At 35.8% G+C, this 23,547-nt stretch overlaps 4 protein-coding genes across 4 annotated transcripts; 1 reads left to right on the top strand and 3 right to left on the bottom strand.

Moving 5' to 3' along the window:
- Nucleotides 1-247: 247 nt before the first annotated feature.
- Nucleotides 248-7,061, bottom strand: HMG (high mobility group). The gene is made up of 16 exons (XM_086666028.1): nucleotides 6,863-7,061; nucleotides 5,564-5,749; nucleotides 5,022-5,127; nucleotides 4,218-4,354; nucleotides 3,360-3,443; nucleotides 3,179-3,273; nucleotides 2,971-3,079; nucleotides 2,732-2,818; nucleotides 2,562-2,654; nucleotides 2,170-2,367; nucleotides 1,921-2,066; nucleotides 1,565-1,709; nucleotides 1,249-1,347; nucleotides 951-1,133; nucleotides 668-746; nucleotides 248-574 (listed from the first exon to the last, which is right to left on the bottom strand). The coding sequence occupies exons 1-16, from the start codon at nucleotides 6,914-6,916 to the stop codon at nucleotides 450-452; spliced, it is 1,926 nt and encodes a 641-aa protein (XP_086522154.1). The 5' UTR covers nucleotides 6,917-7,061; the 3' UTR covers nucleotides 248-449.
- Nucleotides 7,062-8,390: 1,329 nt separating this feature from the next.
- Nucleotides 8,391-14,800, bottom strand: LOC147553163 (uncharacterized). The gene is made up of 13 exons (XM_086666029.1): nucleotides 14,486-14,800; nucleotides 14,294-14,355; nucleotides 13,413-13,490; nucleotides 12,613-12,694; nucleotides 12,237-12,307; nucleotides 11,946-12,047; nucleotides 11,341-11,430; nucleotides 11,034-11,108; nucleotides 10,900-10,932; nucleotides 10,046-10,123; nucleotides 9,514-9,564; nucleotides 9,089-9,189; nucleotides 8,391-8,686 (listed from the first exon to the last, which is right to left on the bottom strand). The coding sequence occupies exons 1-13, from the start codon at nucleotides 14,538-14,540 to the stop codon at nucleotides 8,665-8,667; spliced, it is 900 nt and encodes a 299-aa protein (XP_086522155.1). The 5' UTR covers nucleotides 14,541-14,800; the 3' UTR covers nucleotides 8,391-8,664.
- Nucleotides 14,801-15,654: 854 nt separating this feature from the next.
- On the top strand, nucleotides 15,655-19,653 carry LOC147553164 (mitochondrial outer membrane protein porin of 36 kDa-like). Its single transcript, XM_086668833.1, has 6 exons — nucleotides 15,655-15,914; nucleotides 16,029-16,096; nucleotides 17,504-17,614; nucleotides 18,177-18,263; nucleotides 18,386-18,594; nucleotides 19,021-19,653. Exons 1-6 carry the CDS (start codon nucleotides 15,866-15,868, stop codon nucleotides 19,325-19,327), a joined length of 831 nt encoding a protein of 276 aa, XP_086524959.1. The 5' UTR covers nucleotides 15,655-15,865; the 3' UTR covers nucleotides 19,328-19,653.
- A 445-nt stretch (nucleotides 19,654-20,098) lies between these two features.
- Nucleotides 20,099-22,101, bottom strand: LOC147553165 (hypersensitive-induced response protein 1-like). The gene is made up of 6 exons (XM_086668832.1): nucleotides 21,906-22,101; nucleotides 21,514-21,705; nucleotides 21,275-21,395; nucleotides 21,081-21,172; nucleotides 20,911-21,007; nucleotides 20,099-20,637 (listed from the first exon to the last, which is right to left on the bottom strand). The coding sequence occupies exons 2-6, from the start codon at nucleotides 21,700-21,702 to the stop codon at nucleotides 20,282-20,284; spliced, it is 855 nt and encodes a 284-aa protein (XP_086524958.1). The 5' UTR covers nucleotides 21,703-21,705; nucleotides 21,906-22,101; the 3' UTR covers nucleotides 20,099-20,281.
- Nucleotides 22,102-23,547: the final 1,446 nt, after the last annotated feature.

Genomic DNA, 23,547 nt, shown 5'->3' on the forward strand with positions numbered 1-23,547 from the left:
TAACCAATTACCAAACTCAAATTCCCTAGTGTCTCAAAATATTCTATTTTTCGCTTTTACTTGGTTAGAGAAGAGAACTGAGTGAAAATTCTTTCAGACACTTCGAACTCTATACATAATAAAGTTTTCACTGTTTTTATCTAGTTTTACATGGTTATCTGCTAATTTCTACAGGAATCTAATTTCACATTGCCAGCAAAAAGGGGCATTCAAACAAGCCATTCATTACAAACCACACAATAAAAACTTAGATGAAAACCACGAACTCTTTGAAATAGATTATAACCATATCTATCCATATTTAGAGAGTACAATTTGTTTAAGCAGAGTACTTAAATAAACATGGGCCTAAACCCCATTACAGTTCAAAAAAAAAAGTAACGTTAACCTCATTCTAGTTATTACAGAGAATTAGATACTCATCAGCCTTCAAGAACAGACTGAACGAACTACTCGCTGTCAGATTCATTCCCCGAGTCAATGATTGCTGGAGTGCTCTTGTAGCCAGCCATGGCCTCCTTGTAACGCTTTTGATCAGCTCGGGCTTTCACTTCATATGGTTCTTTCTCTTCAGCTGTCAGCAATATGTAGTAAGTAGGTTAGGATACAAATAATTTAGCAGCTCAAGTTATGATGTCAATAGAAGTAGTATCCTGACGAGTATTACCTGTCATCTTCCTCCACCTCTCCCCGAGCATCCTTCCCGTTTCGGTGAATCCCATTCCCGGAGTGCTTTTCTTTATATTCTGTACAAGTAAATGAAAAGCTTGTCTTAGATACATCCTTGTGCAGTTTCCTAGACAACAAGAACTAACAGAATGGAAACAACTGACACATTTGGGTTTACTGCACAAGCATTTTTAGCTTAAAATTGAAGTCCTAGGTGCATCACGGAGAATCGGAAAAGTAGTCAAGTTAAAATGGCAGTCAGTTAGCAAAGAATAACTTACTTCTCTTTCAGTTTGAGAGAAATACATGAAACCAGACATTGCTTTCTTTGGTGCATTTGGATCCTTCTTCTTCTTCGGCTTTCTCTTTTTTGCACCATCTTCATCTCCATCTTTGGATTTCCTCTTAGCCGACGATGGCTTGGATGTAGAAGCTTCTTTCTTACTTTCCTTTTTGGCAGGCTTCTGAAATGGTTAAATAAAATCTCCATTACTTGCCTGTTGCAGTTCATGTTTTACCAGCACATAGTAATATTCTTTCCTTTTAAGATAAGTACAAAAGTAATGTAGAATCATTAACCTCTTTCTCATCGCCGCTTAGACTTGCATCAGAATCATCTCCTCCAGAATCATCAGTTGGAGATCCCCCATCATCCTTTCCTGCGATGAAATCCTCATCCTAGAAAGATGCATTAAGAGAAGTTGAAAAGTAAGTCAAGGATCACAGATTCCAGGAAATTCAGTACTCTGAAAATTTATGGTGAAACAGTGAATGGCAGAAATGTACAAGAAATCATTCAAGCAATCAAGCCCTTTCGCAGTTCAGGATTATAAAGTGCATAGTGTCCTCAAAATGTTACGAGACTTATGCTATATTAAGAGAAATAACATTTTACCTCTTCGTCGCTCTCATCACCAGCTTCATATCTAATGCGCTCGAGATGTGGATCAACAGCATCATCATCGTCATTTTGTAGAACAGCAGCAACTCCCTTAGCAGTTTGAGACTCTCCAAGGTTCATAATTTTCAAACCCTTCCCACTGCATAAGCACAAACCAAAGAGTTCTGCTTAAGATAATCTGCATGAGTTTTTCCTTATCTTTGACGAGGTGCGTGTAGGAGAGGTGAATCAAGTCCTCCACCCCAAAGTACCAAGAAGCTTATCAAATTGTCTTTGACCAACTCAGTCTACTCTCTGTTGGTATCACTTCTTGTTCATGTTTAAAGTCAAGTAAGTTTAAAATGACCCACCTGATGAAGTCAAAAAGGTTATGGTATTCATTCCTTTGGATGTTCCGAAAGAGATGTTCTTGCTCACTCTTCAATTTCACAAGAAGATCGAAGTAGTGCATGTTTGCACCTGCAGCCGCATGCCGTTCAAACTCAACATATTCAATCTAGAAAACAAGTAAGAAAATGTGGTGTCAACACACAGCTAACAAAATACACTACATGCACAAAATCGGATGATATCTTGTACAAATGCTAGTATAATTATACCTCGTCGTGAAGAATGAGAGTAGGAGGTTTAGGTAGAAAAAAGAATCCCTTTTCAAGTGGATACAAGACACCATCTTCTGCTTTCAAAGATGACTTCACCGCATACCCATCTTGACAACTTCGGAATTTTCCTGGCCTAGTAATCTTGGCTCCACATAAACCACGCAAGATTGTGGTAAATACTTCATGGATAAGGCCCTGATAAGGTTTGAAACGAATGTGTCAAAACAACTTTATTTGGATTTGTGAGTTGTGACAGAGTTTACAAAAATAATCTCTTAAAGGTTAATCAAATGCGATCTTGTTTACAATTTGGCAGTAATATAATGCATAAACTGCTAGTCCAGTATTTACCAAAACTTGTAAATCAAGACATCATTTAACATGTATACCTTATAAGATGGCTCCAACCTGTCCTTGTACTTGGTATTCAATAGATCCTCACTTAGCGATAATGCACTTTCAACAATTAACTCCGTTTCAAACTGTAAAAGGAATTCACAAATGCATAAGAGGAAAAATAACTTTTGAAACTGTTAGCAGCTAACAGAACATAAATTACCTGCATGACGATATGTGGGTACAAGGTTTGCCCTTTTCTGATTGGTGGGTCAAGAGTAACAACAACGAAAGTATGCGGTTGATTAGACTGTAAACAACAGAAAACACGTTTGTTCAAATATGTCCCGATACGGAGAGCCATTATAAAGAAAAATATGAAACCCCAATAAAAGGGAGAAACATATCTAGAGAATTAAGAATATATTAATACTTAATACTCCTCACTGAACTTGGACAAACCTTGGGGAGCAGAAAAAGGCGCATAACACTGCTGTATTGAATTTTGAAATCGTTAGCCTGTCCCTGGAGGCGTAAAAATGAAACATGAAGCTCCACGTTGTGGCGACCTCTGCACATAGCACAAGATAATTTGTTAGCTTCCCATAAAAGTGAAGCAGTATTGCAAAAATCTCATAGTACAGCTTATATAATATAATAAAACATCTACCTTGGTGTAAGGATGGCAATCCCCTCAAAGGTTACAACAGCTTCTTCCCCTGATGGGCCAACATCAGCCATCGACATGATCTTCTCACGGAATATCTAATAACAAGAAGTTAATTGGCACAATATCCGTACACTGCCAAATACTTTATTACAATATCCAACCAAAATACAATGTGACTCACCTGCGCTGGAGGATGAGCTTCATCACCAACATATTGGGTGTTGGAATTAGGTATGTGGAAACTCATTTCTACCAATGAATCTTTCTATATATAATTGAGATAAGAAAAGTCAGCCCACCGTAGAATTACTTAAAGGGGAAAAAATGAAAAACGTTATATGATTGTAAAATTGACAACAGTAATATACTAACATGTCATGCCGAATTAAAGAATGTGGTCACCATAACCAGTTATGGATCAGTTAAGATTTATTGTGTCTAGAACAATGTCCAGTAAATTCAACTAGAGTTCTCTCAACACACAAAATTGAGACTAAGGAAAGCCACCTAATCTACTAGGGTATAATTGATCATTTGATTAAATTAGCAAGAAACAACTACGTCAGCTCAAATTATAACAGTATATCCTTCTAGAACAGATTAACATTTTCAACACCCAAATAACTACAACCAGCAGTAGCTTACAGGAAGTCACCTCATGGGGTACCCATTCAGTTAGTGCAATATCTAGTAAGTAGGAGGTCAAATAAAAATAAGATGGTGAAGATGCAGTAAATGCAAGGAGACCAGACGGCACTTCACACCTCACTAACTATATATATTAGAAACAAGATAAACAACCATACACGTGGATCCCAAAATATATATTGGAAAAATCTTCAAAGAATTCTCCAACACTTTTCACAAAAAAAAAAACTTCTCCACTGAATACCCCAAATGTAAACATTTTCTTGTGCTACTTCATTGTAATGATATAAGTTAGAAAAGATCATGATGCCAAATTAGCCATGAAATTAAGATTTGATATGCCAATGCCACAGACAGTTAATTTAAGAAGAAAAGTCATATGTCAATATACCTCATTAGCACCAGTCGTATCATCCACATGAAACTCCAAGGCAACATCATTTTTCCCCTGCATCTGTGTTTGAGATACATCTGCTAATGATACTTCAAAAGCCTGCTTTCCTCCTACCAGAAAAGTCAGCATATTTCCTGCAGGAAACAAATACATCCATCAACACAGACAGATTTAAAAATAAGTCAGATTGAGAAAATAAGTAAAACATTTCAGTAAGCCTTCACAATGTTTAAATAGGCGTATAAGGTGCGCATCGATGCGTACGGCTCGAGGCGACGTATAGGTGTACCGCATCAGAACTTACACCCCGGATTTGTTGTAACTTCCTGTCTTCCCTTAACTTCTAAAGGTATTCAAAGGGTAGAAGTGACCAAAACATTCATATCCTCTCACTTTACTACTACCAACAAATTTAATAATACTAACGGAATAAAATACTATTACTATATTAAAATATATGAAACACTTTACCGCCTCAAGGCACCTCCTCCTGGAGGCGTAAAAACACTTTTTTAAACATTGAGCCTTCATAGACGTGTTGCCTTTAAAATTAGGTACAAGTGATTCAAAATGACCATTTAGCCTCGCTCTCTTTTCTTAGTTTGATCTGTGTCACTTAACAGTTTGGAGGGAACGAGGGAACAAGTAATTGAACTTATATATAGATACCGTGGTCCCCAAAAACATGTGAGAAGAAAAACACATTCGCAAGGAAGCCTTAAGTAGAAAGTGACTAATTTAGCAGTTAAGCAAAGACAATTGCTTCTTTTCTTCTCCAGGATATAGGAGAAGATTACATACCGTTTAAACCTATCTCTCCCCAATTCCTTCCGCTGACAGTAAGTTGCTTTTCTTCTGCTGTTACTCCAATATTGTTTTGAATAAATGTCGTCAAGCTACTGACATCCTAAATAAAAGAATTAATAACCCATTACGCATAACTAAAGAATAACAAAACATCTCATCGCTAAGTATTGTCTTCTTTTGCTTGTTTTTGCATATGTCTTACATATACTAGTCTTTCTGCAATATATTCATTCAAATTTCGACTCAATTTCAAAAATAAATTGAAGCTTTTTCAAAAAAAAATTGAACCTTTTGATATTCCGTGCTTTCAGAATCTTTTTCTGAAGTTTCTTTACTATACTTGGTTACTTGGCCTTACTAACATCAGCATTAAACAATTCCAAGTACTGGTTAAAACAGGGTTATTTTTTGGATTAGTATACATTCCAATTAAATTAAAGCATAGTTCGTTCACTTTCAGAAGCTATAGTAGCAGCAGCACCAACACTAGTAAATGTAAATGGAAACAGGAGAAAGATAAAGAGATGAAATAACACCTGCTCACGGAAACCTGTAAACTTGTAAAACAAGCCTTCCTTGACACGTACGCCAAGCTGGTACGTTCTAGGAATTTTCATCCATGTCACACCAATAATGTCAGCTTTCTTAATTTCAACCACCTTCCCACCTCCCTGCTTCTTCCATGCAATACCTCCTGAATGAATCTTCAGTTGGCCAGGATTCTGCAATTCTCATCAGAAAGAAATCAACAAAACTAAGAGTCTTCTAACCTGTATTAGCATAACAGCTCAACATTTCATAAGTACAATAATAAGCTAGGCTTCTACAAAATCTCGACAAAATTCTATAATATAACGCAAACCTCAAAGGCCTCCAGGCACACTCGAGTCATTTATCAATCTCTTCTGTGTGAATGTACTCTTAATTTTATGCCGTAAGGATGATACATAAAATAAGTAACCATGAACTGTAGGAGAAATAGGACCTCAGGGCAGGTGTCCTTCACTTAAATACCATTTCTTATCGTCATCATCCAACAACAGAAACAGGAAACACAAACTGAAATCCTAGAAGTACAAAATAGGAAGAAACATCTGAAGTTTTCAATACATGACTTCTCCTTCTGTTCAAGATTTTGGAGAGAGACAGGGAGAGGCTCAGAAATACAATGAAATTATACAAGAATTGCATATTCTCAAAGTACATAAAAGAAAATTGAAGATTAGCGTAATGGTGGATATCTAGTTTCCATGCACGACTTCACCAAGTATAAGTCAAAGTGTCAAAACTACATATCAAGTATTATTTTTTTGATGAAGATTGAATACACTAAGGAAAACTTGTTTTGCGACATTGGCTACCATTCATTCAGAAGCCTCAATTTCGAAAAGTCGTGCAATGCCTAACATAACAAAAGAAACCCTAACCTAAGCTGAATAACTCATATTTGTAGCTCAAAGATTAAAACTTTTTCTCCTAAACTGAAGTGTATGATCCTGCATGCCTAACTCTATTGACAAGCTAATCAAAATGGAAACCCTAATATCTAAATACATCATACTTCTTCAAGCTAAGATAAATGCAAGCGAAGTTGGATAAATCAAAACAGAAGTACAGAACAAGGGTAAGAAGAACGCATCCCTGAGCTGAAATTCTGAAAATCACGACTGGCAAAGAGAAAATAAGACAATAAACAACAATGAGCTAAATGATCCCAAGCTCAAATGATTGAAAAGCTCCATTTTTTTATACAATGATATGTGATTAGGGTTTTCGAAACTAATTCGGTGCAGAAACGATAAAGGTAAAGAGAGAGAGAGAGGGAGAGGGTTTACAGTTCCGCCTCGGCCGCCGAGAAGAATATTGTTGAATAGATGACCGTCGGCCATGTCTGATAATGAAGAGAAATTTACGAGAAAAGAGAGTGAGAAAGAGAGAGAGTGTTATAGCAAACAGACATTTACCCTTAAATTTTCTCGGATATTCAAGTTTAATCCACAATACGAGACCGATTCGCCCGTTTAACCCAACGGCTGGCCAACTTCAATTTTGGCCCCACTTTAAACTATTCACTTAACAAGATGTTAAAATCTACTCTCTTATTTCCATATTTACCCTTCATTTTTTTTTCTCTCTATCCTTCCTCTTTGTTCTTGAAGTGCTCAAACCATTTCTTTCCAAAAACTTCGTTCAATCACGTTAGGTTTTGTTTATGTAAGGCACAAAGAGGTCAAGGCTCAAATCTCTTTACCTCTATAAAATATATGTTCTACAAAACTTTCTCCTAGAAATACTAAACCAAAGTTATAAGTTATTCGCGCTTAGACCAACAAATTTTCACGTAAAAAACAATATTATGCCTTTGTGACTCCCTTTTTCTTAAATGGAGAAGGCACGATTGCAATTTTACATACGTTGCAAGGTTCGAATAGTCTTTTTAAACAGTAAACACTATGTACAATTTGGGAATGATGGACAAGATTTTGCACATGATACCGAAATTACATATCGAAAACTGGGTTGAAGGCTCAATTTTTGTAAGCTAAAAAGCCAAGTTATGTTTTTGTCTGGTTAAAACCCAAATTTGTGTTTTGCTTGGTTAAAATTCGAGTATTTAAATTTCATTTGATTAAACACACTCTATATTTCGCAACCCTTTCCCAAGCAATTGTAACCCTTTTGCCAAGCTGTTGCAACCATTTCCAAACCAGTTGGATACATCTTACAATTAGTTGAATTATGAAGATGTCTAGAAGTTTTTTTTTTGATGAAATATATTAGAATAAAACAACAAACTATTCTTACATGAGATCCTTAATTTAAAGCAGAAATAAAAGATGGTACTACATTCCATGTTTTTTCTGAATATTATTTCTGTCTCATTTAGCTAGAGTGTCGGCTTTGGAGTTACATTCCCTGGGAGCATAAGTGAAGATTATATATGTGAACTGATTCTTGAGATCCAGAGACTTTGAGATGATTTGTCTGGACTGCCAATGTAAACCGCCGCTTTGACCATTAATGTACTTGATAATATTTTGATTGTCGCTTTCGATGTGAACATATTGTATTGGTAGTTGGATAGCCCATAAAATGTTGTAGTGTCTCGGAGTTGAAGAGTAGAAAAAAATTGAACGATCTTCTTTTACTAAAAAAAAAAATTATAGGGAATTTTGAATTGAATTTCCCAATTATATATTTAACTATCGAATAATATGACAACCTCAGATGACTTGTACCTCACAACTGAAAGTCAGATTCAAAATAATCAAACCCTCAATGGCAAATATAAAAAATTCCCTCAAGTTTAGACATTCACTAATAGTTCTTTAAGAAATGCAAAATTTGATCTAATCAAAATAGTAAGAATGAAATAAGGACCCCATACCAGTGAAATCTTTATATGTACAAAATATGACCATCTTCAAATTCAACATAATCGAAAAGTAACCACATCACAACCAGTGTAGACAATTGGTATGGGCCTTCCACAACGGTAGCACGATTTTTTTTATTTACAACACGTGCACTTCAATTTATTTAACTATAATATAGCATTTGTCTAACAATTCAAAACTATTTGTATCTTATAATATGATTACCAAGTCAGATCCTTCTCTTATCGACGAAATGTAAATCAGAACTTGAGTGAAGAGGTCCTGCATAGATCAATTTCAAGAAATGAGCCGGGCAAAAATGGAACAGTATGTGAGAAACACATACTCGGGTTGTAGTCATAGGAATTTAGGAGCTTCAAGTTCCCTGAGACAACCGCCATGAAAACTACAGCGCTATCTCTTGAAATAACAAAAAAAAGCTATATATATTGTGTGTGTGTGTGCGCGCCTGCGCGCGTGCACGAGTGTGTGTGTGGTGGAGAATACAAAAGGTTTAGCTGTCCAATTATTTGGAAATGGAATTCGAGCAATTTTTTAACAAAACGACTTTTTGTTTAAAGTATTCTAGTTCATTATTTCTTTGAATCCTGTCAAATAAGAGAAGTACAAACGGCAAGGTAAAAACTAAAACCTCTGAATGAAAAAGTAGAGATCATCCCAAACCTGCTCAAACTTGTCGTGATTCTGGCTGGAGTATCAATCTCGTTTTGTGTAGCATTGGTGCTCTTGTCAGTCAATAAAGTGTCATCAATTTGCTTAAGCCCCTGCAAGTATGTAACGCAATACATATAATTAATTTGGAAATCTACACTAGTTTCCTACTTGGATGAGGTTAGCTGAACTAAGTACCAGTAAGTATGGAATTATATGAGCATTCAGGAAGAACGTTATTTATTATGTTAAGGTTACCCACCATTAAACATCCTCTGAGTATTTAGGTACTAACATCTATCTTGAAGGAAATCTTCCTACCTAAGGAAGAGGCTCAACGGCCTTTGTAGCATCACTTGTATTTATCTTGCCTTCTCATTCATAGAATCATAATTACATAAAATATCAAGGGACAAGAAGTAAGGTGGGGAAAATACCATTTCTGTCAGTGCAAGGAAACCACGTCTCTTGTCGGGCTTCGGCAGATCCTGCAAGAACAAAATAACCGAACAACTTAAATAAGAATTAAGGACAACGTTGAAAGTGTTGACCACTTAATAAACTAGAACAAGGTCACAACACAAAAGAATATCTCTATCAAACCGCCCGAGAACAAATATGTTAAGCATCATTAACACTATGTATATGAAAATGATTAACAAGATACCTAGTTTAAACTTAAAAAGTTTGTGAATAATGTGCACTAGTGAAAGTGGTGATAGCATTAGGAATCATGGTAGGATGTCTATAAAATCATGCTTCTAAAGTGCCATGAAGAAAATTTCACTATAAATATCCAGATTTTGCTATACAGAGAATGCTCGGAATTTGGAGGAAACTTTATGGAAGACATGGCTAAATAGCTAATGGTAGGATACTAGTGCTAGTCAGGGATAAACAAAAGAAAATCAGGCAATTAAAAGTACATAGCCCCGAAATTGAAGTGCACATATTACTTCTCAATCTAACCTGTAGAAATTGGGCCATCTTCTTATCCTTTCCACCGATATAATTGCAAAGATAATATACTCCAGCATTTGCATAGTCCTGTTGAGACAGTAATGTCAGCAAATCTACTCGACAAAAGTTCGAAAGGAACTCTACTACCAAAAACTCGCATGTCGACAATGACATACCGAGATAGCTAGTAACATAATAAACTGAGAAATAAGCTATTTCTGACAACATGTCATATCCAATTTTCTACTATTGTACAAACCTTTTCCATATGTTCAACTTTTATATGTCGAAATTCTGAACTCATGGAAAAATCTAGCAAAGTTTATTAGCAATTCAAAAACCAGTTGGTCCCACTCAAACCGTTCACTTACTTACTGCTGAACAAAAAAAAAAGTATGAATCAACATACTTCCGTGAAGCGGTATTAGGTAGACATCACAGTTTGAAAAGGTTGTGAACGATTATGGTTTGTAACTGAAAAAGAAAAGGAAGACAAACTGTGTGCCAAGCCTGGGAGCCAAAAAAATAAAATATATAGTTTGAAATAAATGAACCTTGCAGAAGCCAGGACTATTGAAGAAAGCCCTAGATGAAAAAACCTAAGCCATGAAGTTCATAATGGCATATCCAGACACGTATCAACTACGGACCCAAGAATATCTTAGTATATAAATGCCTAAGCTTTATCAGATTTCGCAAAGGAAATTTGGTTTTCACGAGGATCAATTAAAACCTTCAAATATTCAAGCTAAGAGTCCATCTATGCCACCCATGACCCATATATGCATTTAGATATGCCAATTCAAATGAAATGGCAGTTGATCAACCATTTCTAACAATAAAAATTTGGAACCAAGGGTTACCTGCTTGTCCTCCAAGGAACAAATTTTACCATCCTGAAACAAAGAAACAGTAACGCAAAGTATCAATAACAAAAAAGGGAACTGCTAGTGGTTTTGATAATAGAACCACAAAAGCGATTTGGTATATTGCTCACCAAACCAGAAACCAATGAACGTAGAGAATCCAAGTCACAGCCAATTTGAGAAAGATCATCACGGACATCAGTAACCTGTGCCACAAATTCCGAACCCAGTCACAATTACTTATAAGTTGGGGAGAAAGAAGGCATGGAACACACTAGGACCAATTATAACATACCATATCCTTGTAAATCAATATTATTTGTGTGTTCTTAGATAATAGAAGATGGCTGTGGTGGTGCGGGAATCAAAATATTTCACAATTGTTGAACTCATAAATAGATGGAAAGAGCATTAGAAGAAATAAAAAAAGCAATGTACCTCATTCTTGATTAGCTTTGAAATCTCCTTCTGCTCATCCAGCTTGCCATCCAAATTCTCGAGCCTTTGTGTTAAATGTCGCTTGGTCGCCTATACAACACGCAAAAATATGAGATATTTCAGATCAACAGTCACTGACTCGCTATTTCGAAATAGAAGAGTATATTATAATTGTTCACTTCGGTTGTTGCCAAACCAGCATTATACAAGTTTTAAATTGTCATCTACATGCTTGTTTCTGTATCTATACAGCCTGATAAACAATCGTAAAATTTCTAGTTAGTTTAGGTCAGAGATAGACGCCACCATGCAATAAATGTATGCAGTTCATCGGCATACTAAATCACTAGTTCACCTATTTAAAACACCTTAGAGCACAAATGTATATGACACTAACACTGATATACATGACTCATCCTATTCCTATGTAATTTGATCTAAAGAATCTCAATAAATTTTCAACAGTCGGTACTCCATTATATAATCAAGTGAATCTAGAACAGATCATATAAAGACTAATATCATAGCTGTCAAAATAGCAACATGTTTGAATGATATTTGTGAAATTGGAGAACACAGAAGAAGTGATTGAAGGTGAAACTTACTGCAAGTGCACCGGATACTTGCTCAAGATGTTTTGTCATGTTTGAAACAGCACTTGCCATGTTACGCTTGGTTACATACATAAGATCTGAGAAGGACAGACCCTAAACATTTCAAAGAAAATAATAAAGTTATTGAGCGGCCATCATTACTTGTTTATTTATCAAAGGGTGCTACTGATAATGTGACTATAATATGATCTGCAGCAAATGTAAGGAAGAGAATAGAAGATGATGGCAGATATGAAGAAGAGAAAGACATAGAAGGGGGAGGAATATTTAAGAAGTATTTACCTTCCAGCACATGTACCCATAGCCTAATGCCCCCACGGTTGCTGCTGGCATGATAAGAGACGTCATATTCCCTGCCACAATACATAAAATAACTAACTTACTTTCAACAAGAGTATATCTATTGGTGAAACAGAACAGAATGTTCCACTAGCAGTTATGGTGTCAATGCTAGATAACAGCTTAACGAAGCATAGATGAAATTGATTAGTATAATGATATGAAGTTTGGACCTGTAAATGAATAAGTTATATATAAAGATCGTTTATAACATACACTATATTCATGTATTATATTTCTGGTTTCATGTAGAAGGGACTCAAATAAAAATTACAAGAAGGCATGCAACAATTTCATGGCAGAAGATGGAGTAGTGTACCCATTTGGGAAGAACTTCCATTCAGAACAGTTATATTGCGAGATGAGGCCATTTGTCGCACCTCCGTTGCTAGACGACGCACCTACAAGTTGGCCATTCAATCCATTAATATGAGAACACAACAATTAAAGAACCAAAAGAAATTAAAATTTGAAATCATTCAAGAAGCTGATTTTGGCAAAGACACATGAATTTGCTTCAAGAGTTCAAACCCAAGTGAAGTCAGGTAGTCAACAACTACTTTGTAACACATGTGAGACCCAGCCCCTCTCCTCGTATCCCTAGTTTATGATTTGGTATCTCAAGTATTACGCACTACAAGGCGCTAGGCCAGGCAAGGTGATGAGACATGATATGAAAGAGTTGTTGTTGGATAGTGAAGGGTTAAGAATGGTTGAGAAATTCAGTTACTTCTTATGCTGCTGCTGATACACAGTCCATGAGGCGTGATAGTTACTACTGAGATCATGGATGTTAAGGGTTACTATTTTATTTAGTAAGTTTTTGCTTCAGAAATATCCTATTAATGAAAGTAGTAACCGATTAGAAACTCCATATAGTTATAATATTTATTAAACTTCCAATGTGCTAGTCTTTTTAAATAATTCCTACGCAGCAGAATCGGGATTGGGTTCATCTTTGGCCTTTGGGATAGGAGTATCCAGTGGTCTTCTAGGAATCTTCCTCTTTCTCAACTTTAAAACATGCAAGGCAGTCAACCTTCTACTGGACTCCACGAGTACGCAGTTCCTAGTAGTAGGAGATTCTTCGATATTTGAAGTATTGGAAAAAAAACTTACTTGAGCTGCAAGAACATCGGAAATCTCTGAGTCTGAATCTGGCGAATCTTTAGATTTCTCCAAACTCTTTACCAGTGACTGTAACATAAAATTGAAGTTTATGAACACGCAAGTATAACATAAAAAAAATGTACAAATTATCAAATATTTAACGAAGAATAACATGATTAATGTATGTTGATTCTGTCAGCTTAAGTAACTAGATAAGGGAAGAGTGAGGTCCTTTCGACTTTAATGCCTATTTAACCTTCAATTATTATTAAAATGTAGATTTGATTCACTAAAAATTACATTAACGCCGTTCCCTATTTCCTTTGATATCTCTATTTAAATAACTATTTCTAGATTTCGCCATATTTAATAACCTTTTGTTTGAAATTTTAAAATCAAACAAAATTTTGAAATATAAACACAAATTCTATGAAATTACATAATCCAGGAAACTTTAACCAAGGTCTTTCTAATAGGATCCCTCATCAATATAATGTCGACAGGAAAGTAAAATAAAAATAAACCCTCGTATTTGTTTTTGCAAAAACTATAGCTTTTTGAACATTTGGTTGGTTAACTATACTGTTTTCTTCGACTACATAGTTGCTTTGTGAATATCAATCAAACACATACATTTGAGAAAAATTGTGAATTATGTGAAGGACATTTTGGTAATTAAAAAGGCCAAACAAAATCACATTTTTTTTTCCTTAAGCAAACTAAGAACTCGGAGAGAAAGCCAAATCAATCATAATCCATTAGCATCAGTGAAAAAAATTACCAAGTTTTCCTATAATCTATAAAGCCCTATTGTTAAATAACACTTCTACTAGTATAAAACTAAAAATCAATTACAAATGGAAAATTTAGAATATATATTGAATTGAGACCTGAAGCTCGCCCAAAATATCTGATAATCGACCATTCTTCATTACGATAGTACCAGTATACCCTATAGAAAAGCAAAAAAGAAAAATACTAATCAAATTATATTTTTCTACAAATTAGAACTTTAATTAAATTCATTAGCGAGAGATTATTAACAAATAGAGATAATTTTAGGCAAAGATTGAAAACATTACCAGCTCCGATTAAGATCAATATCTTAGATAAACCCATTCCTGTTTGCATCGCCATAGTTGAATATTAACAGAAACCCTAGAGTTCTCTTTTTTGTGGTGATGAGAAACTGGATTTTCCCTCCTTTTAAGAATAGAGAAAGAAGAAACTGGATTTTAGAGAGATGGAGGGAGGAATTCGATTTTGTCTTTCGGGGGCCAGGAATTGAAGAAAATTTCTAGAAAGAGGCACGTTTTAGAAGCGATGAGGATTAAGGACATTTAAGTTGAGCTGATGGGCGTTTAGCCCACACGCACAAAATTATATGGATTAAGGACATGCACGAAAAACTTTTGGAGAAACATAAAAACTTTTGGGCCTTTCAAAGTTTTGGAGTGAAAAAAAAAATCTGCTTGCAGAGAACAATGGAAGGTCAGATAGAGTCCAATATCTGCTTTTCATACACGCAACGTTATGTGTCAACCGGTTTGTCAGTATCATGATATACAGTAGCGACAAATATTATCTTTTAAATGACCATCACATGTGACTACCATTAGAGGTGGAGTCTTACCACCACATCATCTTAATCTTGCACAACCACAACTCAACTAACCTATATACAGAAATCTAATTTGCCTTATAGCTGGATTATTTTCACTCATTGGATTATTTCCTTTAACTGTAAAGATACTCTTCTAATTTGGCAGTCTAAGTGTCTTTTCCCATTTTTGCCGGTTCATCTCCTACTTGAGATCAGTTGGAGCTGAAAAAACATCTAGTAGTGAGATCAGAAAAACAATTTATCACAAATATACTCAGAATATCATTTTTCGACGTCATCAACTAGCAATGGCAGTTTGCTGATTTTTACCGACATTTTCGACTTGAAGAAAAAGGAAACTAAATTTCCTTCACACCCTAAAATTTGCAGAGTAGGATTTTTCAAAATGGAAATCAGAAAATAAAAATAGTATGAAGTATATAAGTCAGCGCAATTCACGGATCTAGAACAAACAACGTCAAACCAACACCCACCCTTGATGCCCCTCTTGAAAAAAAACAACGGCTCAAGGGTTCTATGTTATAGATGAGAGCATGTGGCCCTGTTGCATGATATCATTCATTTTCCAGCTAATCATTGTGTATAGGTGTAATTTCCATATCTATACAACACAAAATATATATCAACGGCTTTAAAAGCGAATCTTCCTCAAATTTCTATTAAATCCAACGGTTAATATTCTTCAAAAAACAGAAAGTTAGTGGTAGGGTTTTCTTAGTTTATTTCTTCACCACCGATCATCAAACATTTCGTCTCTCTCTCTCTCTATCTTCTCTCAGTTTCTCTCTCTAAAAAAACAAACACAGTTTCAACTCTTTCTTCTCGATTTTCAGAAAAGATGGGAAAGGGACCTGGTCTTTATACTGATATCGGCAAGAAAGCTAGAGGTAACAATCTTCCATCTTTTCTTCATCTTTAGTTCTAATAAGTTTCATTCCGTTTTTGTTTTTTCATTTTGATTTTGATTTTGATTTGGTGTTTCTTTCTTGTTGTTGTTGTAGATCTTCTTTACAGAGATTACCAGAGCGATCAGAAGTTTACTCTTACTACTTATACTTCAACTGGTGTTGTAAGTGTCTTCTTCATTTATTGTTTCCAGAATCGATTCATTCATTTTAGTTCGATAATGATTTTGTTTTATAATTGAACGATCTAACAATGTTATTTAGTTTGATCGTATTTTTTTGGAAATGGATATCGTGAATTTGATTCATCGGATGTTGATTACATTTTGTTAAATTATTAAATCGATGTGTTAAATAATGATTTGGAGGATTACTTTTTGTGAGAAATAGTCCCATATTGGGAATGGGCACTCCAACAACCAAGAATGTAATACCACAAATTTAACACTTTTCTTATAATTGTGATATATTATGCATTTGGTCGTCCGAATTCAGATCATTAATGTGATTTTTGTGGGCTGACCTCCATAGATGACATGCTACTTTTTGATGATATTGTGTGGTACCCTTAAATTTGTCGGATTTTGTCTAAGTCTAATCATGAGATGAGAATTTACTGGTATGTTTCGATAGATCTATGGGTCACACATCTCACCGAGCTTGTGAATTTTGTGCTATTTCAAAACAGATTGTGATCATCTATATCTTGTTTTTCTTTCATTTTTCATGGTTGTTGAATTTGTTGGTGTTAATCCGACATTAGTTATTGGGGTGCTGAGGTTCTGGGTCACTTTATAAATGTGAGGGAAAACCTCACCTTTTGAGCTAGCTTATGTGGTGAGATAAGCCTAGGACCCTTTGGGGGATAGTAAGGCTAATGGACCAAACCCGCAACATGTGTTGGAACCCACTTTTGCCGAAGTCTTTCAGGCAGTAGTCTTCCAGGTCCAATGTGTGAAGGGAAAGATTGTGTTTTCTGTAGGAACGAGAACTGTTTCATCTTCTGTTGTTTTAATTTAGCTTCAGCTGGTTTATTTCTCTTATGTTCTTGGCCTATTTATTTAGCCTATACAAATGCTTCTTGGATGTTGATAGTTTTGCTCATTCTATTACATTGGAAAAATTTATCGCCTTTACACTTGCGTGGTATTGAATCATGACCAACCTTTTACTTATTCATGGTTTATGCCAGTTCGTAGGATGATTATACTTGGTAGCTTTTTTCATTTTGTACATGGTACATGTTCATTTTTGAACTCCATGTTTTCTGGCTCAAGCTGAGGTTGATGTATGTATGGATTAGAAATCCTGTTTGGACTTCTCTCCAGTAGTTGAGTTGATAGTGCATATAGTAGAATCTTGATCGCAGTCGAAATGTTCTATTATGAATATATACCAATGAGCAAACAAGTGAATGGTATCAGCTTTTGTTTTTAGTACTTATGGGAGAAAGGAGATTCTTGTACCATCTTCATCCCAAAAATAAAGATTTTGAGATAGATCGATCTTGATTTTGTGCAGCTTGTTCAATTTTATTTTGTTCATTAACTTTATGTGTGACTCCATTGCAGGCAATTACTTCATCAGGAACAAAAAAAGGCGAACTTTTCTTGGCTGATATTAACACTCAGCTGAAAAACAAAAATATCACTACTGATGTCAAAGTGGATACTAACTCTAGGGTAAGTCAAGTTTTCTTCAGAATTTGGTACATTTAAGTGACCTTTGTCAACCAACAAGGTAACTTGGGGACTGTTACCTAGGTTAGGTGGAACAGATTTGTGATACAATAAAAGATCTAATTGACATAGTTCTTGTTTGATTCAGACCTGATTCAACCTGACTAACACAATCCTTGATTCCTTACCGAAACGTAAAGCTAGCCAGGTTGAAAAGTAATCCTCGATTCCTTACCAAAATGGTGTATTCAGAAGTCAGAAAGATCACGCAAACCATGTTAGCCAATTTGTGTATCTGCACACAAGATAGTCCAGTTCATTGAATTCTTAGATGCCTTCGGTTGAATAGGAATACAAGTTCATATATACAGTATGCATATACTTGAGTGTATTATTATAAATTAACCGTGAGACTTCAAATCTTCCGCCGAATCAGTCACAGGAGGTGTGGGCTAATGTGTGTCATGTTAAGTGGTAAAATTTTGAAGTCTTAGATGACAGTTAAGAAGGGTTATAAGCATGTTTTTGGTAACTTTAACTAACAATTATGCATGTATTTTACCAGCTTCTCACAACTATTACAGTAGATGAGCCTGCTCCTGGTCTCAAGACAATCTTCAACTTTGTCATTCCCGATCAAAGGTCTGGCAAGGTAAGTTATCTCTTTTAAATCCGTTTATTGAAATTTGATTAACGAAGGTTATGACCAATATTTGTTAATGTTACAAATTTGAGGCAATTTACGAATCTAGCTTTTGATGGTTGTGGTAACAGGTCGAGCTTCAGTATCAGCACGACTATGCAGGGATTAGTACAAGCATTGGGTTGACAGCAAACCCCATTGTTAACTTCTCAGGAGTGATCGGGAGCAATGTTCTTGCCCTTGGTACTGATCTTTCTTTTGACACTGCCAGCGGTAATCTCACCAAATGCAACACTGGAGTAAACTTCTCCAATGCTGATCTTGTTGCTTCTTTGACCTTGTGAGTAGTTAACATTCTCCAAGATAATCAGATCTTTTCCGTTTTTATTCTTTTAGAAACTCAAACTGTTATTTAGGTTTATATACGTACTATGTAGATGCCAACCTCAGTCAGCACATAATGAGGATGTTGCCCATCAAAACATTAACACAGAAAAGTTCTGGACTTGTGAGATCATTGACATAAAAATAGATCTCGTCCCATTTACCTACCCTTTGATATAGAGAACTTCTCGGCGAGGATATATAGTTCTACTTATTCGATCATTATGGCCATAGACCATATAACACTTCTCTCTTTTTGTCAGTCCGGGTCAAATGAATATCCTTAATTTCAGTTAAATACCGTCTGTTATTTATGGTGTTATTATTGAGGTATTTAATTTTGTGGAGGACTACAGTCATTAAATGGTTTTTGTTAATTCAGGAACGACAAGGGTGACAGTCTTAATGCATCTTACTACCACACAGTGAATCCCTTGACCAACACAGCTGTTGGTGCAGAGCTGACCCACAGTTTCTCAACCAACGAAAACACCCTCACGATAGGCACACAACATGCACTTGACCGCTTAACTTCAGTCAAGGCTCGGCTTAACAACTATGGAAAAGCAAGTGCCCTTATCCAGCATGAATGGAGGCCAAAATCTCTCTTGACCATCTCTGGTGAAGTTGACACCAGGGCTATCGAGAAAAGTGCTAAGGTTGGTCTTGCTTTGGCTCTCAAGCCTTGAAGCAATTTCATGTTTTCTCTTCGAAACTAAAAATGGAGAAGGTATGGAGATCTTTTATACCAGTTTGTTGATGAAAAAGCAATAAGGTAGGTAGAACGACAAGGAAGTGAAAAAGATTCCTGTTTTTGAACCGATTTATGATTTCTTCGTGTTATCGAGTTTCTGTTTATTTGTGGTTAACGGGTCCTGTAGAAAATAATACTACTATGGTTTCACGAGGATCGAAGTCCATTTGCTTGTTTCTTTTGTTCGGAGGAGAAATACCGGGATATTTTAACCTGAGATTCTTTGTGTTAAAATTTATTGAGTGCTATTTTTGATTTAAATGGGCAATATTTTGTTCTGTGTTTCTCTCTAGAATGGTTTTGATGCTGAAATGCTATTTGAAAATGGAGCTTCTAGCTGGCGCAGGTCATTGTGAGCTTACAAATACTCTTGTAGCAGTTGGACTGATTTCAGATCAGACTCCATTTTATGTTTGTCCTTTCACAAGTCACATCTGATACGAGACTCAAACTCTGAAGTGAGTAGAGTTAGATTTTAGAGTGATAGTTGATTTTAGCTGGTTTGGAGTCCATTTGATTTAAGTTGGTTCTAGGTTTATTTGTTCAGACTTCAGACAGTTCAGACTCGGGTGAGTCAGAAGAGTCAGATCAAGACGATGATAATATACCGATTGTGAAAATTTTGAATTAGAAAAAGTTGTGGGGATAGAGAAAGAGGTATATTTGAGGTGTCTTTATGATGATCATCACAGGACATTTCAAGGTATGGAAGTAAGAAGAGAAATATAGGTTTTGTCAAACTCAATCCATTACAGTATCTTCAATACAACACAAATTAAAGTCCAATATATTTTATATACGTACACACCACGTGAAAAGGAAAGAAACACAGCAGCTTGGGCAACTTTCATATTAATGTCTTCATTGAGTATTAACACGATCAACTTGCTTAGACATTATAAGCCTGAAGAAGTCCGTCCCGAATCTGAGTCGCGACATCACGGACTGCACCAGGCCCGTGAGGGATGAATACTGCAGATGACTTAGAGGACGCGCCAATTTCTTTCATGGTATCGAAGTACTGTGTCACAAGAACCATATCCATGACATCCTTTGCAGTTGTCCCTGGTACATTCACTGAGAATCCCAATACACTGTCTCTAAGCCCATCTACGATCGCTTGACGCTGACGGGCAATTCCAAGCCCCGATAGATACTTAGACTCGGCCTCACCCTCTGCTCGTTTAATCTGCATAATTTTCTCGGCTTCTGCCTTTTCGGTTGCAGCCAACCTCAACCTTGCAGCTAAACAAGTTTATGGTTAAGAAGAGGAAACACAATATGATGGATATAGAGGTCTTAGCTAGTGGGTTCGGAACAGGCTGTATCGTCCAAGAAACAGCCCAATATGGCCCGTTCTTTCGGCACACTGACCTGGCACGACGCGTAAACTCGAGGTTGGGTAACAAAAACCACTTCTCACTTTTGCTATTGAACCAAAAGATGACTGAATAAACCGTTCCAATTATTCCTTCAAATATAGAACTTGTTTAAGTTACTAATTCACAAGTATCTTACCAGCATTTATCTCATTCATTGCTCGCTTCACATGCTCATTTGGCTCTATGTCAACGATGAGGGTTTGAACTATCTCATATCCATAAGCAGACATTGCCTGTAACAACAAAACCCTAGATGAGCTCCCGCCTCAAATTATAGTTTCTCTAGAGTTATATAAAATGCTTTACCTTTTCGAGTTCTTCTTCTACCGCTTTTGCAATTTCATTCTTTTGCTCAAAAACATCATCCAATATTAGCTTTGGGACCGTTGCTCGGATCACTGAAATATATGAGCAAAGTAAGTTTCAGATAGATTACTTTATAAGTTTGAAGGAAATAGACTTCAAACCGATGAGACCAAGTCGAAGTTTTCGGTTCATACCATCAAAAACATAGGCTTGGATTTGGCCCCTAGTGTTTGTGAGCTTATAGAAAGCATCACTTGCTTTATCAGCTAAAGCTCGATATTGAATCGATGCAACAACATTGACAAACACATTGTCCTGCAGAACAAACGACCAATTATAAGAAACCCAAGCACCGATACTCATCTAAAGGCTTGACTGTCATATGGTTTATACAGTTCAAAAATTGAGGTCTAAAGTTGAGAAGCTTCCAAACCTTAGTCTTGGTTTCACACTTGACATCTAGTTGCTGCACTCTGAGAGAGAGTTCCCCGGCTAACATGCTACCGAGAAACCAAGGTAAGCAATGACATCCTGGAGTAAGAACATCGTCGAACTTCCCAAATCTTTCCCTGATAGCAACTGTCGATTGCTCAACTTTTACACAACAAAGTAAATTGCCCATGATCTGTTTTCAATAGCATAAAAAAACTCCATACTATACATCAATAATATCAATATCATATACTATAATAATAAGTTCATCTCTTTCAAATTGACTTATTCGAAAGGACAAAAACGTCATTAGCACTATCGAAAAGATCAGAAGAGAACACTTAAAAACTTTGAATTGAAATCTTAGCTTATACAGAAAAATCAGATACTCACAGCAATTCTCTTTTAACAACACTGAGAGAAATTTGGAAGGGAAATGAGACCTGCAAAAGTTAACTCAATTAAAACCTATATATATAGAGAGAGACCAAAAACTTGATTCTCATAGACCAAGTTGTTGTTGTTGTAAATTACTAAGTAATTGCTGAAACCCCAAAAGGCAAGAAACTATATAACCCATATAAGATATGTCCACTACTATTTATTTATACTTTTTGTTTATAGAGATAAGAATTCAACTAGTAGTTATGAGCCCATTGTTATTAAGTTATTGATTTAGTTTGATAATTCAACAAGTCAATGGATCCTAAACATTGACCAGAAAAGTCAATTACCATCTCTGTGGATAATAATCTTGAATAATATCCAAATCTTGTGATCACCGGATCTAACCTTCCCTGGAGACAGGGATTGCTACTATGAGTTTGTGGGAGAGTCGTTAATTAGGCATTGAGCAGAAAATAGAATAACTGAGATGACAATAAGACATAAAGTCGTTATTCAACAAAAAACTGTATAACATGACAAATATGACATATAACATATGCTAGCCCCTTTCAACCAAGATAAGATACATATATCTATACGGGTAAATGTACATGTTCAATTATGCATGACAAATATGACATCACATAAAGTATGATCTTTTAAGGAAATGTACAGTAATATATACATGTTGTATAATGAATGAAAAATTGTTTTACATATTTGTGCTGAACAACACAATGACATGTTCAATTACGCAAAAGTAATAAGATGCCCGAAGGAGTGAGACAAATCTAAGTCGAAATCTGACGGTGGATGTCCTCGATTCAACCCACTTTTATCCTTCTAAAATAGTATTAGTATGAATCTCGGCTATCAACTCCGGGTTCTAAAGTGGGTTGAATTCAGGTCGTCCACGCCGGATCCAACCTACATTTGTCCCACTATTTCGAACAAGTTATCATTTTTGTTTCGTTGAACATGTCACTGTGAAGCTGCCTACGTACCCCCGAAATAAAAAGGGATCAAGCATTACGTAGTTCTGTATCCTATTATCTAATTACATCACCATAATTGTCTTAGCAACGTAAAAGAATAAAACTTCAAACGACAGACTTTTTCTGAGAAACAACAATGCTCTTTTTCCTTTTCAAGTGCAACTCGCAGGCCTTGTTCTGCAACCTCTAATTGTGTTTGAGTTCTTAAAACAATTCGAGCCTGCTGCAGTAATGCGTTGGCGCACAATTCTGGTCCGCGGTTTAGCTTGACATAAATTAGTAACTCCGTCCTGTGGAAGACTTTTAAAGTCAATCGTCTTTATGGTTCTTTGTTTTTTCTGTATTCTTTCATACCCATCATGAAGGTTTCTCTTGCTGGCTTCAAGTTTTGCTTGGAGTGCAAACTCTTCGTTTTTCTGAACTGCATCAGTTTTATTATTGGTGGTAACTAATAATTTTTCCTCTTGCTGCTCCATCTTCATATTTGTGGTTTGTGCTTCAGCAACTACATCTCGCGGTGATTGATGTTTCTTAGATATATATTTTAAACGAAGAGTGACGTTATTGGAGCACTTCAATACAATATGTTTCTGGACAAATTCAACTCCATCTTTGTATATTACTTTTTCAATAGGAGTTTCAGGGTGATTCTT

This window comes from Eschscholzia californica, unplaced genomic scaffold, assembly GCF_041429995.1.
Source record: "Eschscholzia californica isolate CP2 unplaced genomic scaffold, dmEscCali1.0.p SCAF_3, whole genome shotgun sequence".
Taxonomy (NCBI): Eukaryota; Viridiplantae; Streptophyta; class Magnoliopsida; order Ranunculales; family Papaveraceae; genus Eschscholzia; species Eschscholzia californica.